Source organism: Oncorhynchus mykiss, chromosome 24, assembly GCF_013265735.2.
Source record: "Oncorhynchus mykiss isolate Arlee chromosome 24, USDA_OmykA_1.1, whole genome shotgun sequence".
Lineage (NCBI taxonomy): Eukaryota > Metazoa > Chordata > Actinopteri > Salmoniformes > Salmonidae > Oncorhynchus > Oncorhynchus mykiss.
The window spans coordinates 31,178,482-31,195,417 of record NC_048588.1 but is presented as its reverse complement, the minus strand read 5'-3'; the positions used below and the strand labels follow the sequence as shown (position 1 = coordinate 31,195,417).

Here is a 16,936-nt window from a genome sequence, read left to right as displayed (position 1 = left end):
TCAGAGTTTCCCTGTCAGTGAGCTTGGGACAGACACAGCTGTAGGCTATTTGCACGCAAGGGATGAGAAGCAGTGCTTGACTTGGGCAGGATCTCACCAGAGCTAAATTCCAGCACCTCAAATGTTCTACTGCTTGGGCTCCTGTTCTTCTCATAGAATATTAGCTCAAAAGTATTGTGGAGCTCCTGGACCTAAACATAAACAGTACCAACACCCAAAATGAGTACTGGAACCTATTTCAGTCCAAGTCAAGATAAGAAGCCTATTTAATGACATTTCCACTGGATCAGAGTATGACATTTTTCCCTTTCACGCTGAGTGGTTATCGAAACGGAGAGATAGAAAGATTTTTCAAATACATCGAGGAACTATTGTAATTCTCAATTTATGTAAAAATAGACTTTGTTTGCTTGCTGTTTCAGGTGAAGAAAACATAACTTTGTGCAAAGCTGCCATCAAGGCAAAGGGTGGCTACTTTAAAGAATCTCAAATATAAAATATATTGTGATTTGTTTAACACTTTTTTGGTTACTTCATGGTTCCATATGTGTTATTTCATTGTTTTGATGTCTTCACTATTATTCTACAACATAGAAAATAGTACAAATAAAGAAAAACCCTTTTGACCGGTAGTGTATATATATTTGCGCACACACACACACACACACACACACACACACACACACACATACATACATACATACATACATACACTGTATATACATACATACATACATACATGCATACATACATCATTGTATGTTACTGCTCAACTAAAACAATCAGCCTAGCTAAAACAACAGCCTAACGACCAAACAATCAAACAATCGACCAGTCGACTAATTGGGGTCAGCCCTACTTCTCGTCCACACTTCCACATCATGAACCCAGGGCTGACATTTTACATTTGAAGCAGCCGCACTAAAAGGCCTTATAATTCTCATGAAATGGGGTGATTTATTAGAGCCCAAAGGCTATACTAGCACAACATCACAAAAGCCTTTACCTGTTATTTCTCTCCCATCACTACCACTGGAACAATCACACTTGTCAGACATTCGCATTGTGCTGAGTTTTTTTCCCCATTTCCTATTCAGATGACTTAGTCTCCGCTTACGGTCTCCACATTCATTTTGAGTAGTGAACACATTTGTCTTGGAGAGACAAATACAATCTCAAAATGGCTCCTCAATCATCTGAGTGGTTCAGTGGAGATATGTAGAGAATGGACATTGACGTTGAGCAGAGCTCCCATGTTCAGGCTGTAGACCTGACTCAATCACAGAGCAGGGTAATAACATAATTGTATAGATAGACACATAACGACTATAGAACAATGGGCAACCATAGAGATACCTTTAGCACAAAGAGGGGACAATACCAAAATACTGCTTTAATTCAAACAAGTCTGAAGATACACTGCCATGAACGTGGGTTCTACATGATTGAGGAGACTATAACATTAGTGTCTGAATGTATGAGTGTCTCAGTACGCGTGACTAGTAGGTAGTCTGGAAAACAACACATAGGCTACTGGTAACTGTCACACCCTCTCCTGTATCAATCCTCCCATCTATTTACATAGGGCCCTCCATTCTAAAGAGTAGGGTGTGTGCAAACTCAACTATCGTCATCTCTGTGTATGTTAGAAATGATGCTATGGCACAGCCTTGTGGCCAGACATGGTGCTCTTCTCTGTGGGATGAGGAGGATAGGGGTTTGGGCAAATGAGAAAATCATTTATTCCTGCTGGTATCAAAGTGCTTTCTGCACCTCCTTCCCGTCTCCTCCGCTCCCATCCTCTATTCTCTTCTCCCTCCCCTCTTCTCCCCTCTGCTCTCCTCCCTTCTTTTCCACCCCCTCCCTCTCCTCTCCTCCTCTCCCCTCTGCTCCTCTCCCTCCCTTCTGCTCTCCTCCCTTCTTTTCCTCCCCCTCTCTCTCCTCTCCTCCTCTCCCCTCTGCTCCTCTCCCTCCCCTCTGCTCTCCTCCCTTCTTTTCCAACCCTCTCCTCTCATCCTCTCCCCTCTGCTCTTCTCCCTCCCTCTCCTCTCCTCCTCTCCCCTCTGCTCCTCTCCCTCCCCTCTGCTCTCCTCCCTTATTTTCCTCCCCCTCTCTCTCCTCTCCTCCTCTCCCCTCTGCTCCTCTCCCTCCCCTCTGCTCTCCTCCCTTCTTTTCCAACCCTCTCCCCTCGTCCTCTCCCCTCTGCTCTTCTCCCTCCCCTCTGCTCTCCTCCCTTATTTTCCTTCCCCTCCCTCCCACTCTCTCCCTCCCTACTCTCTTTCCCTTCCCTCCCCTTTCCTCTCTTTCCCAATTTCTTCCTCCTCTCCCTCCCTTCTCCTCTCCTCCGTTCACTTCCCCTCTCCTCTCCTCTCCACCTCTGCCTGTGCTGTAAGCTTTATGAAGTAAAAGCCTTCCCCCTAGTGCCCTTCAGAGGAAGGTACACCTTCCCTCACATTCTACCATGTACCCACTCCTCACCAAATGTCCATCTGTCTCTTGGAATATGATACTATGATCCATATATTATGTTATTTTATTTGATGTCTCATATTCATACAGAAGAGCTTAATATACATATAGATAACACCCCTCTCATAGTAGACATGTATTCTTACCTTCCAGCACTGCTGACAGCCTCTCCCCCTCTTTGGTACGCCACTGAGAACAGAGAACAGGTACAGACATGAACACCATTATCACAATCGTCATCAGAGTAACAGGCTTATCAAAACACAATAACATGGACTGTGGAGTGTGTTTGGCTCTCCTGTAAGCCTGTGTTTGTATGTGTGCGGTGTGTGGTATTATTGATAGTGTGCGTGCATGTTTACGCATGTATGTGTGTGTGTACTACACCCTGTGTGTAGATCGATGGAGACTGAGTCACTGTGTGTGTGTGTGTGTGTGTGTGTGTGTGTGTGTGTGTGTGTGTGTGTGTGTGTGAAAGGCTTAGGGGGCTGCACAGTGCTTTGGTCTCCTGCCATGGCTGGCGTGTGTTTGAAGCGCAGCACGCTGGAAGTTGGACTCTTTCAAGGAGCTTTAAGCTGCAGGTGTGAAGGAGAGATAAACTCCAACTTTAATTACAATCTCTTCTCTGAGGAAGGGGTGGGAGGGTTTTTGGGCTGGTTCGCTGGCTGGCTGGCTGAGTACAGTAGTACAGTACTTTGTCTTTCTATCACTGGGACCTCAGGACATACATGGCTCACTAAGATTAATTTGTGAGTTTATACTCCCATCAAAACATGACAGATGGAGTTTTTTTAAACTCTGAATTCCTTTGGTCATGGTTTTGTGAAGACTCATAACTTCATGGGTGAGGAAATACAGCGCTTTTATACTGAGAGAATGTTTTGCAATGTTAGGTGTGTTGTTTTGTCCTCTCAAGGTCTGACCCTTTCTCTCGTTCCTCAGATCCGGGGAGGAAAGCTGATGATAACCAATGCCAGAAAAGGCGACGCTGGGAAGTATGTGTGTATCGGGACCAATATGGTTGGAGAGAGGGAGAGTGAGATCGCTGAGCTCACTGTGCTCGGTAAGTAGCCTTCCCCACAGTCTCTGCCTCTCGCTCTCTCGCTCTCTCGCTCTCTCTCGCTCTCTCTCGCAGTGCATGCTGGGAGTTTTTGGGAGTTTGAGTGTTTGGTGTGGTGCGCTCTGTCCTAACCTTTTTCTGGATTCTGTCTTGGTCTTTTCTTTAAATTTTTATTTTCTATAGTGGAGGGTTAATGCACTATTTGTTTCAGCGGTATCCACAGATTTTTTCAAAATTAGGGTGGAAGAGGACAGTTAGTTTCCTGGGGTTTGGAAGGTGTGGTGTGCGCGATGGCTTCTCAGCCTAGCGCGGAGTAGATGCTGTCATTACAGCATGAATTCAGGTGTGTTCCTGAGAATGGAGTTAAGGTGGAGGAGGTTCTGCTCGCAGTCGGTGAACAGGTAGGAGCTGAATTTATACATTCTGCTTGTGTTCATGAAAAGACATTGGGTTGGTAGGCCAATTGCTAGTAAAATACTTGTAAGGGTTGTGTTGGTGTCAATTTCGCCTCTTTCTACCCCTTTGACAAGGATAGTAGTTGCAAATGTGCCTCAGTTTATTACGGATGATCAAATCAGGAAAGAGCTGAGTTGTTTTGGTAAGTTTGCTAGCGGTTTTCGTGTACCGTCGGCAGGTTTTCAGGCGGATGCTCTTACGCATGTTGTTTCGTTCCGGAGGCAAGTGTTTATGTTTCTGAATAACAATGAGCAACAGCTAAATGTGCATTTTAAAGTCAGGCATGGGGAGGGGCTCTACGCAGGGTTTGCCAGCACAGATAGTCTACGGTGCTTTGAGTGTGGGGATTTGGGGCATAAGAGCTTTGCGTGCCCACATAAGGTCATAGACAAGGTGAGGGTACAAGCGCCAGTGGGGGAAATCGAGGTCAACGTGCAAGGGGCAATGAGACACAGACTCAGAGGCTGGGCCTAGTCATGCCAGGGGTGATGGTGTAGATGAGCCTGGGCCTAGTCATGCCAGAGATGGTCGGGTAGCTGAGGCTGGGCCTAGTCATGCTATGGATGGTGGTGTAGATGAGGCTGGGACAATTCAGGCTAGAGATGGTGGTGTAGATGAGGCTGGGCCTAGTCAGGCTACAGATGGTGGTGTAGATGAAGCTGGGTCTAGTCAGGTTATGCTAGTGGATGAGGAGAGTATAGTGGGGAAGTGTAAGAGACTGGGGGAAGGAGGAGGGTGTCAAGCAGAAAGGAAAAATGGGGAGAAAAAATAAGTTGGGAGGGGAGGGGCTGGTGTGGTCAAAGTCACCAAGGAACATTTGCCTGGTACTGGGGGGAGGCCCTGACCAGAGAGGAAGGGCAGGTGGTCAGGATGGGAGATGGAGATGAGGAGGAAAGTGAGTCTGAGGAAGAGGATGATGAGGAGGCCTTTTTTTTCAGACTCCTCTTCAATGGGCCCGGAGCTGACAGCCAGTCAAGCAGAAGTGTCAAAGTACATATTGAGGGAACTGACAAGGTTCCTGAATGAGACCAAGGGGAAAAAAGTTAATCTTGAGGCTTTTTTTTCTGATCCTAGAAAGTTTGTAAGATCAGTACAACATGCTATGAAAAATTATGGGAATGGTGTCCTCTCACCCAGGAAATGGTTTAGGTTGGAAGTGGGTCACAACAGTGCGTGAAGGTCAACCTTCAGACACTGTGTAGATGTATTGTTCCTTCCTGGCACTGAGGCTTTTTGAGCTTTGCTATTGGTCTCTTTCTTTGCTGGCTTTTCTCCCACTTCTTATGGAGACTCTTCGGGTAGGCTCGCTCTATATAAATGTCGCCAGAGATGCGGGAAAGACAAGTGTGTTGGGTGAATATGTAAAACCAAAAAAAGTACAGGTGTTGTTTCTGCAGGAGACACAGTGATGTGGTGAATGAAGTCGATTTGGGGCTCTGGTGGAAAGGAGCAAGTGTGTTGAATTTGAAATGGGACAAATTCTAGTGCAGGGGTGGCAGTCCTTTTTGTACCGGGTCTGTCTGTAAAAATTTGCTGTGTAGGTGTGTAGGGGTAGGCTGCTTGTTGTAAAAGCAGAAATTAACAACATAGGTTTTGTCTTTATAAATATGTATGCACCTAACACAGGGAGAGAGAAGGGGGTTCTATTTGGGTCTTAGACAGGAACTCTCACAGATAGCGCCTGAGGAGACGCTGGTGGTCGGCGAGGACTGGAACTGTACAATGGATTTTACGAAAGACAGAAATGGGGAAGAGCCTCATTCAGTGTCAGTGGGAGTGTTAAGGGACATCATTAATCAGTTCAACCTAGTGGATGTTTGGAGAACTAAACATCCCAACACAAGACAGTATACATTTTTACGTGTCCAGGAATCAGAGCAATGGGCTGTTGGTACCATTCTCTCGGTGGGGTTTTTGGATCATCACATAACCATGGCTCAGCTGTCTATTTCACCAGGGCCTCGGCAAGCATCCTATTGGAAGTTTAATGTGAAGCTCTTAATAGATGCTACTTTGTGCTCAGGTTTCCAGACTTTTGGGGAAAGGTGGGGGCAGCGAAGAGAGGATTATGAGTCTCTCAGTCAATGGTAGGATGTGGGGAAAGTCCAAACAGTTTACAGCTCTCTTAGAGGCTAGGAGAGAATTGGGGGAACTAGAGCATTGTATCAGTGATGTGGAGGTAGAGCTGGTGGGGCAAGGCAATGTAGGCCTCCAGACTAATTTAGCTGAATTACGTAGGGACCTGGGCAGGTTTTTCCCAGATTTGTATTTTTTACCTTTATTTAACTAAGCAAGTCAGTTGAGAACAAATTCGTATTTTCAATGACGGCCTAGGAACACTGGGTTAACTGCCTGAAAGACAGAGTGGTGAAGACAACTTGTTCTTAATCAGGGACATGCTGGACTTGTCAAGAGGTTCTAATGTGAACTTTGGACTGGTCTCTTTAGATCAAGAGAAGGCTTTTGATAGAGTGGACCATGAGTATCTGTTTAATGTGATTTCTGGTGTGGGTTTGGGGAAAAGTTTTTTACTTTGTGAAGATGTTGTATGCTGGGGCGTCATGTATGGTCAAGTTGGGAGGGGGGCTCAGTAGGCCAGTCTCGGGGCAGTTATATACACAAGCCATTGAGCCTTTTTTTGGCCTGCTAGGCAGGAGACTGCAGGGAGTGTGCTGGACCGGTATGGGTGTGGTGACAGGCATAGCAGTGTCAGCGTATGCAGATTAAGTTTCTGTGGTGGTCAGGGATGGAGCCTGGGCAGTGGGTGTGGGAGGAGCCTATCTTCCACAGTCCAGCCATTCATTTGAGATCGGTTCAGTCGGCCAACCTGCAGAGGCAGCTGATGGCAGCGGGTTTACAAAGGCTGGGTGACCTGCGACTGCTGAGAGAGGAGGGGTGGAGAACCCCGGAAGTCCTGGCACATCAAACAGGAATAATGTCTCTTAGGCTGCTGGAGAGATTCCTGGAGGAGGTCCAGGAGGCACTGTGTGAGCCGGTAAGGGGGTGTTTGAGCGACCAAAGAGGGAGGGGCCACCAATATTTCCGCCACTGCAGGTGACGGCAGAGACTGGAGACTGGCAAGGGGGTCTGGAGGACTTGTTCGATTTTAACACTCCGAGCCTGGGGAAGTTTGAGGGGGTGGGATTTAAAGTCCTCTACAACCTCTGCATTAAACATTAGGAGCCTAACAGGAGTGAAGGCACATCAGTGGCAGGGGGTATGTGGGGCGGAGAGTATGGTGGGTTGGGGAAGATGTTTTGGAAATGTGTTTGTAGAAGTGGTGAGGTTTTTTGGATATTGTGATGTGTGTTTTTGCATCATGGGGTACAGGGAAAGGTGAGTATGGTACATGTATGCTGTACAGGATATATTTTGGTGTTTTATTTTAAGGCGGGATGAGATTTTAATGAAATTAGAATGTTTCATTAAAGAAAGACAAAAAGTCTCTCACTCTCTCTCTCGCTCTCCCCCTCCTGTTGAGAGAGAGAAAGTCTACATTTGGCATCTGTATATAGGGCATTCAGGAATTCCACAACAAAAACTATGTAGTGCCTCTCAAATCTGCATCTATTGGAAGATTAGCACTGACAACATCCTGCCTTTTCCTTCAGCGTCATGGCAGCTTCTAGGATTGTAAACTTCAACAAGCAGAAACTCTAACCTCAAGCATTAAGGAACTGGCCCAAAACTAACCAGCTGACTCAATAGGTTTCACCTCAAAGAGTTCCAGCAGTTCAGAACAGAGGACTGAAACACTCAAACTATTAGACGTGATCCTAGGGCCCGAAGCTGACGAGGAGGAGAAAAACAACACGCAGTTTAGATACAGCCTCTGCTCTGCACAGATGGGATTAGTCACCATAACCACAAGCCTCACATAACTCCCCCTCTCTCTCTCTCTTCTTCTCTCTCTTCTCTCCTCTCACTCTCTTTTGCTCTCTCTCTGATTTACAAGGATGAGCACAGGTGTTGTGACACAAGTGCCAACTACACATGCATCTCGGCGGGAGAGAGAGATAGAAAGAGAGAGAGAGAGTGAATGAGTGAGAAGAGAGATAGAAAGAGAGGGAGAGCGAGAGAGAGAATAGAGAAAGAGAGAGAGATAAACACACAGAAAGAGAGAGAGAGAGAGAGAGAGAGAGAGAGAGAGAGAGAAAGAGAGTGCTCTGTTATGTCCGTGTCAGTCCAGTTCACATCGACCCTCAGTCGCTCCTTTCTCCCTGTCCACAGCTCTGTCTAATCGGTCCGTGTGACTGGAGAAGTGTCATCATCCTAAATGCCATCAGAGGCAGAGAGGCGGGCAGCAGCAGCCCTTTGATCAAGTCCCCGCCAGTTGTAACAGTTTCTTAGTAGCGTGGATGGCACGGCTCGCTCCTCTTTAAGTGCTTACCTCTGAACGCACTGCCTGCACCAGTTGGTAAAACATCTCTGTTATAGTTCTTTAAACCTGACACCACACTGCTCCCTTTCTTGTGGCTTAGTATTTTTAACTAAAGAGTGTCTCTTCCGACTGACTGAGCAGAATGACTGCTAGAGCTGTTCAGGACATCACTGTGTGACTCAGTGTGTGCAGTCTTGTATTGAAATGCAGACTGTTATGAGATTTTATAGAGAAGGTGCTATGAAATTAAATCAAGAGTTATCAGGAGTGTTTACCTGTAGGAGTGAAGGTAAAGGATGGCACTGTAGGTTGAAGCAGAGGCCCAAGAAAGAGGAAAGAGAGAGAAAAACACCATTAATATAAAATAGCAACATGTATATTCCTCTTGAATCAAATGAGATACACACAACAGGGTTCTCTTCATTGTGTTTGTAACATCAAAACTAACTTGAAGGAGACAAACCTTAACTTTGCTGGAGTATTGAAACACATCATCCTGAGATGTTTTGAAACATGACATGGTGTGTTGTAACATTACTTGTGCAACACCTTGCCAGGGACTAAGAGCTCTACTGGAAAAGGTTGAAAACACTATTTTGGTGATTCAAGTCTTGTTTAGCGCAGGATTAGTTACCTTCTCTTTTGGTGCCATTTCCTCTCTCTAAATCTTCTAACACCACTACAATGTTTCAAATCCTGACTAGTACAGAATTAGATCTGAGTATTTTAATGTATATACGGTATGTATCTGATCATTGGCCAATTTAACCCATTTAACCCATTTAACCCAATCCATCAGCAGTAACTGGCAGCACATATTAAACATGAAACATTTGTGGGAATGGGTTGTCTCACCATTGAACGTAATTTTGCCCGACGGTTTCGATGTCCGTTCATCATGATCCATTACACTTCATATCACAACAAGCTGCTTAATACTCATATGGAAGTGTACCATTCTATCTTCAAACAAGATAGAAGGAGATTGCGAGGAGATTAAAACCCAACTTCAAATTAGTTCAATGACTCAATTTTCTCTATCTTTGTTTATCCTCTTATAAAATGTATTAGGTTGGATTATTATTATTATTTATATATTTAAAAAATGTCATTCATTTTTATTAAGTACATGTTAGTTGTTGTTTTTGCTGTTGCCAATTTCAATTCACCCCAGAATAATTGAATATCCCTTTGAATATGGTGAAGTTATTAATTATACTATTGATGGTGTATCAACACACCAGTCACTACAAAGTTAAAGGCATCCTTCCTAACTCAGTTGCCGGAGAGTAAGGAAACCGCTCAGAGATTTCACCATGAGGCCAATGGTGACTTTAAAACAATTACAGAGTTGAATGGCTGTGATAGGAGCAAAATGGGGATGGATCGACAACATTTGAGTTACTCTGACAAGGTAAAAATCTGTCTTTCCACCCCTGAGCAAGGCAGTTAACCCACTGTTCCCAACCTTGGGTTAAATGTAGAAAACATATTTCAGTTGAATGCATTCAATTGTACAACTGACTAGGTATCACAGAGTGAAAAGAAGGAAGCCTCTACAGAAAAATATTCCAAAACTGGCATCTTGTTAGCATAGAAGGCACTATAGTAAAATTGCAAAAAATTGGCAAAACAAATAACTTTTTGTCCTGAATACAAATTGTTACATTTGGGGCAAATCCAACACAACACATTACTGAGTACCACTCTCCACATAGTGGTGGCTGGATCATGTTATGGGTATGCTTGTAATCGTGGAGGACTGGGGAGTTGTTCAGGATGAAAAATAAATAAATTGGAGATAAGCACAGGCAAAATCCTAGAAGAAATTCTGGTTCAGTCTGCTTTCCACCAGACACTGGGAGATGAATTCACCTTTCAGCAGGATAATAACCTAAAACATAAGGCCAAATCTACACTGGAGTTGCTTACCAAGAAGACAGTGAATGTTCCTGAGTGACCGAGTTACAGATTTGCCTTAAATCTACTGGTTGTCTAGCAATGATCAACAATCAATTTGACAGAGCTGGAATAATTGTGAAAATAATAAATGGGCAAATATTGCACAATCCAGGTGTGGAAAGCTCTTAGAAACTTACCCAGAAAGACTCACAGCTGTAATCACTGCCAAAGATGCTTCTACAAAGTATTGAGTCAGGGGTGTGAATACTTACTTTTGTAATTAGATATTTCTGCATTTAATTTTCAACAAATTTGCTAAAATGTCTAAAAACATATTTTCACTTTGTCATTATGGGGTTTTGTGTTTAGATGAGTGAGAAATGTTTTAGCCATTTTGAATTCAGGCTGTAACAAAACAACATGTGGAATAGGTATGAAGGGGTATGAATACTTTCTGAAGGCACAGTAGCTATCACTGATGTACAGCGGTCCTCACCTCTTCAGCTCCTTTTATGTATGTAAACACAACCTTTAAAATGTCCCTTTAATGCCACAATTATTTCCTCTTGTTTGGATTCCTGCTCTTTTCCCCTTGAAGCTCAGAGCAGCTGAATAGATTGGTCCGTTTGGAATCTTTTCTCTGTTTGCGTTTCGACTTTGAAGAGGAGAGAGATTGACACTTGGCATGCAAGGTGCTCGTGAGAAATATTAACATGATTGAAATCAATCAAATAACCACAGTGACAAGAGACCGTCACAGACAATTTATTCAGTGGCTGGATGAGACATCTTGGTGGTGTTACTAATGTCACACAGACCCACCAGACCCACGCACACACCCAAGAACAAACACAGGCGCACACGAGCTCGCGCACACGCACACACACACACACACACACCTATATCTCCTCTTCCAATTCTCCACAACTCCAAATCAACCCACTTCACACTGAGTGCAGCTTGTTGCTTCATGTGGTTGCAATTATCCTCTTCTTCTCTTCTCAAAACATTCTTGGTTACCAGTTCCAACAAAGACCATGGCCTCTTGTGGTTTTAAAGAGCAAAAAGAGGGGGTTGAGAGAGAGAGAGAAAGACATATTTGCCTGCTGTGCCCACATGAGCTCAGAGAGTTACAGAGTTAATGTGAGGAAACACTGATGCACTGCTCGGCTCCTCTGGAAGAAGGAAGGGCTCCTTAAAGGTGTGTGGCGCCAACCTCAGCCTCTACAGTAGCCTCTCTCTCTACCAACCTTAGCCTCTACAGCAGCCTCTCTCTCTACCAACCTCAGCCTCTACAGGAGCCTCTCTCTCTACCAACCTCAGCCTCTACAGCAGCCTCTCTCTCTACCGACCTTAGCCTCTACAGTAGCCTCTCTCTCTACCAACCTCAGCCTCTACAGCAGCCTCTCTCTCTACCGACCTCAGACTCTACAGCAGCCTCTCTCTCTACCAATCTCAGCCTCTACAGTAGCCTCTCTCTCTACCAACCTCAGCCTCTACAGTAGCCTCTCTCTCTACCAACCTCAGCCTCTACAGTAGCCTCTCTCTCTACCAACCTCAGCTTCTACAGTAGCCTTTCTCTCTACCAATCTCAGCCTCTACATTAGCCTCTCTCTCTACCAACCTCAGCCTCTACAGTAGCTTCTCTCTCTCTACCAACCTCAGCCTCTACAGTAGCCTCTCTCTCTACCAACCTCAGCCTCTACAGTAGCCTCTCTCTCTACCAACCTCAGCCTCTACAGTTGCTTCTCTCTCTCTACCAACCTCAGCCTCTACAGTAGCTTCTCTCTCTCTCTACCAAACTCAGACTCTACAGTAGCCTCTCTCTCTACCAACCTCAGCCTCTACAGTAGTCTCTCTCTCTACTAACCTCAGCCTCTACAGTAGCATATCTCTGTGTACCAACCTCAGCCTCTACAGCAGCCTCTCTCTCTCCCAACCTCACCTTCTACAGTAGCCTTTCTCTCTCTCCAAACCTCAGCTTCTACAGTAGCCCCTCTCTCTCTCCCAATCTCAGCCACTACAGTAGTCTCTCTCTCTCCAGCCTCAGCAGTAGCCTCTCTCTCTCCAGCCTCCGGGCACAGCAGATTACTGTTCTCACCAAATCTTCAGAGGTCCTACTGTGTGGCTACAAGTTCCGCTCTGACTGCCCTTTGATATCAGTGACTTTACACCTGAGTACCCGGCAGCAGATATTCTACAGTAACATAAACTAATGAAAATGCTATTGTTTTCTTTGAAAAAAGGCATCTTTATATTCTAATTCTAACAACCAAAATATTATTTTTGTGAAAGCATATATTGAATATATGTATTACACTGTCAGAACGTTGCAGTCAAAATGCTCATTGGCTGAAACTGATGACCCTTGAGGCCAGGCTGTTCTTGTATTAAAAGCCTTGTATGTGGGCATAACATGTGGGCACTGATTTATTTTTAACACACCACACAATCCTTTCCCATGAAGATGACCAACCCTGGGACCTCATCATCTGTCTCACCATAGCAACACAGAGCAGAACTTAATCACACTACTGTAGCACACAATGCAGTCAGCATCCAAGATATACACAGAGACCTTATTCCTTATGCAAATCAAGGCCTCTGCTGTAAGTTATGTAAGTCTGTAGAGATACCAAACTCCAGTATGTTCACTATAAACCCATATTAATGTTCAACTATGATAGAGCTCCAAGATATGAACCACCAAGGCCAGAAACAAAGGTTTTCCAATACAAGGGCAGAGTTTCTAGATGAATCCAGGTTTCCATGACTCCCAATAGGCAGAGTATCAGTATGACAGAGGTCGATTCAGACTTAAACCAGTATATTGTCCGTGTCTCTATGTTGAATGGTGTACCTCTCCTGACCCTGGCAGTCAACAGTGTACCTGAGCCCAGCAGAAGGAGGTAGGGGTTTGGGGGGGGTATGGGGCAGGCAGCAGTTGCATCGCCTGCAGACAGCCACATATTAAACCAGGCAGCACAGAAATGTGAGCCTTTATATCCTTAAACTATTGTGGGCAGAGGTTTGGCATGTACTGAACCCTGTCAGGTAAACAGGTAAACCCACTGCAGGTGAGGTAAGCCTTGTCCTCTCCTAGAGAGCACAGAGCATTGGATAGAGAATGAAAAACACAGTGGTATGGTAAGGAATTTCTTGCAAAAGTATGACACAATGTTTCAAACTCTAACAGTCATTTGCATCAAAGGCTTTCACTGAAAACTATTATAAAAGTATACTTCAAGCTTAACACAAGTTTCTCCTTGATTTATGCTCGTCGTAGCAGATTGTTCTGTCTTCCCAGACACATTCCGATGGGAACTGCTGACAGAAACTGGTGGGACCGGAAGATGCACTTCAAAAGAAGAACTACACACACAAAAACACCCTGGCAGGATCAAAGAGAGGGAAATATGAAACAGAATAGAACGACATCACTGCAGGAGACAGGTCCATTTTCACCTGCAGATGTTCAAGGGCTTTTAACTTTCTCAAAGTACTAGGGACTATTTTCAGATGATAGGCCTCACCTCAACTCAAATGGCACTGTATGATGCAAGACTTTCATATGAGAGGAGGGATTCCTGAGGGGATGGAGGGGACTGAGGGATTTCTGGGGGGACGGAGGGGATGGAGGGGACTGAGGGATTTCTGGGGGGACGGAGGGGATGGATGGATTGATGGGTGGGACGGAGGGATTGCTGGGGGGACGGAGGAGATGGAGGGGACAGAGGGGATAGATGGATTGATGGGTGGGACGGAGGGATTGCTGGGGAGACGGAGGAGATGGAGGGGAAGGAGGGGATGGATGGATTGATGGGTGGGACGGAGGGATTGCTGGGGAGACGGAGGAGATGGAGGGGAAGGAGGGGATGGATGGATTGCTGGGCGGGACGGAGGGATTGCTGGGGAGACGGAGGGGATGGAGGGCTGCAATTGAGAGCTCAGATGAGTCCCTACATGGATGGAGTACTAGTAGGAATCACACAACGCCCCTTAATCACTGATACAAGACAAGCTATTCTATTCTTCATCCTATTAACTATTCCATTTGGTGTTTGTTAACCTGATCCTAGATCAGTGCTTGAGGACACTTTGAGCACGTGATTCCAGTGTGCTGCCATTAGATGAGGCATGTTGTACTGACCCTTGCGGATGCCTGCGTAGTTAGTGCTGAGGCCACTCCTCTTCTTACGCTGTCGGTAGAGCCAGATACTGAACACCATGAGGATGATCCAACAGGCCGCTCCTATCCCTGCTATGAAGGCCGGCTGCTTCACCACCTCACTGATCTGCTGGGACAGGGTGTTCTCTGGCTCCAACACACCCTCCGTCATACGCCCCGATGAGTCTACGGGGGAGAGAGAGGATGGAATTTGAGAAGGGTGAAATAGAGGTGGAGGATGAGGAAGTGAGAGGTGAGAGGTGAAGTGAGGTGAGGTGAGGTGAGGTGAGGTGAGGAGAGGAGAGGAGAGGAGAGGAGAGGAGAGGAGAGGAGAGGAGAGGAGAGGAGAGGAGAGGAGAGGAGAGGAGAGGAGAGGAGAGGAGAGGAGAGGAGAGGGGTAGAGAGGATAGGATGGTGGAGGGTGAGGAGGTGAGAGGTGAGAGGGCAGGAATAGGAAAGGGTAAGAGAAAAAAGAGGGGGAGAGAAGGGTGAGGAGAGGGGTACAGGGTGAGGAGAGAGGTACAGTGTGAGGAGAGGGGTACAGGGTGAGGAGAGGGGTACAGGGTGAGGAGAGGGGTACAGGGTGAGGAGAGGGGTACAGGGTGAGGAGAGGGGTACAGAGTGAGGAGAGGGGTACAGGATGAGGAGAGGGGTAAAGGGTGAGGAGTGGGGTACAGGGTGAGGAGAGTGGTACAGTGTGAGGAGAGGGATACAGGGTGAGGAGAGTGGTACAGTGTGAGGAGAGGGGTACAGTGTGAGGAGAGGGGTACAGGGTGAGGAGAGGGGTACAGGGTGAGGAGAGGGGTACAGGGTGAGGAGAGAGGTACAGAGTGAGGAGAGGGGTACAGGGTGAGGAGAGGGGTAAAGGGTGAGGAGAGGGGTACAGGGTGAGGACAGGGGTACAGGGTGAGGAGAGGGGTACATGGTGAGGAGAAGGGTAAAGGGTGAGGAGAGGGGTACAGGGTGAGGAGAGGGGTGCAGGGTGAGGAGAGGGGTACAAGGTGAGGAGATGAGAGGAAGAGGAAAGAGACAGTGATGGAATGGGGATAAAAGGCAGAGAGGGGACAGTAAGAGATGGTGAAGATGCAAAGAATGGATTAGGAGGAATGAAGGGAGACGGTCAGGAATGACAGAGGGCGAGAGCAGGTCGAGTGTCAGAGGCGGAACGTGCACAGGAAAGAACAAGGGAGGAAAGAACAAGGGAGGAAAAGGGGAGGAAATGGGAAGCAGTAAAGAAAGGAGAAAGAGAAGAAAGGGCATGTTATTGTTAACATGATCATTTTAAAATGTTTATTTAACCAGGCAAGTCAGTTAAGAGCAACTTCTTATTTACAATAACAGCCTCCCCCGGCCAAACCCGGACGACGACGCCCTATGGGACTCCCAATCACTGCCGGTTGTGATACACCCTGGGATCAAACCAGGGTCTGCAGTGACACCTCTAGCACTGAGATGCAGTGCCTTAGACCGCTGCAAAACTTCAGAACGAGTGGAAAAGCCTGAAACGGGGAAAGATATGAAGGAGGGGGTAGAAAAAGCTAAATGAAGTCAGCGAAGGGCAGAAATATGAACGTTCTCTTTTCTTCGGACACAAAAGACTTCTTTCCTCTCTGCAGATGAGTGTACGGCTGGGCCTGGGCTGTGGAGCTGCAGAGATGGAGTGGGCTCGTTGCATTATAAAAGGCTTTCAGAACCGAGCCCAGAACGGAGCCCAGTCAACAATAGAAGATGAATAGACAAAAGGTCTCAACCCAGAAGATTTAAACATGATCTATTCGTATCGGAGTTGAACCAGGAAGCACACTACCTGGAATGTTCCACACACCCAGGAAGACTTAAAGAAGTATGACTACACACTGAGCAATTATTACACCGAATGAGGTCACAGTAGTACTAATATAAACATAGTACTAGTCATTAGCACACTATAGCACTTGAATGTAACTTGGGTATGTCTTTCTGTTGCTACTTCTGTACTACTCAAAATGAGCCGTCAGAACAAGTGATCACACTACAAAGGCCTGTTTTCTTCATGTGTCTAGTCTCTCTGTGTTTCTCTCCCATGCCTCACATGAAAGAGTGCTCATTTGTCTCCCCTAAGCAATTTCTTCATGTTCAACTTGGTTTCTAACTTTCTTCATCTCTTTTTTCTCTCTCTCTTGTTTTATGTTGCAACCACTTTAATATTTACAGACTCACTCTGTCAGAGGCAAACGGATCTCCCAAAGATCCTCCCTCCCTCCCTCCCTCCCTCCCTCCCTCCCTCCCTCCCTCCCTCCCTCCCTCCCTCTCCCTCTCCCTCTCCCTCTCCCTCTCGCTCTCCCTCTCTCTCTCTCTCTCTCTCTCTCTCATCTCTCCTCCCCCACTACTATGTGGATTTAATGCCTGTTTCTCTGAGGAGGGAAGCAGAGTACGAATGTGACTAAACAATCCTCAGGGACTTTACAGGTATCTGGGCTGCTGTGCCATGACACAAACAAGCCCAAAGTGTGACAAATGC

The 16,936-nt window shown here is 46.1% G+C and overlaps 1 protein-coding gene across 5 annotated transcripts in view; it reads right to left on the bottom strand.

Annotated features, from left to right (window-relative positions):
• The window catches only part of LOC110503393 (roundabout homolog 1), a 528,269-nt gene that overhangs the window by 40,693 nt on the left and 470,640 nt on the right, over positions 1–16,936 (bottom strand). For all 5 annotated transcript variants that reach the window (XM_036961725.1, XM_036961721.1, XM_036961723.1 and 2 more), the window contains 3 exons: positions 14,419–14,622; positions 8,642–8,668; positions 2,616–2,658 (listed from right to left, as the gene is read on the bottom strand). In XM_036961725.1, the coding sequence (XP_036817620.1) occupies positions 2,616–2,658; positions 8,642–8,668; positions 14,419–14,622 (274 nt within the window). The remainder of the gene's footprint in view (positions 1–2,615; positions 2,659–8,641; positions 8,669–14,418; positions 14,623–16,936) is intronic.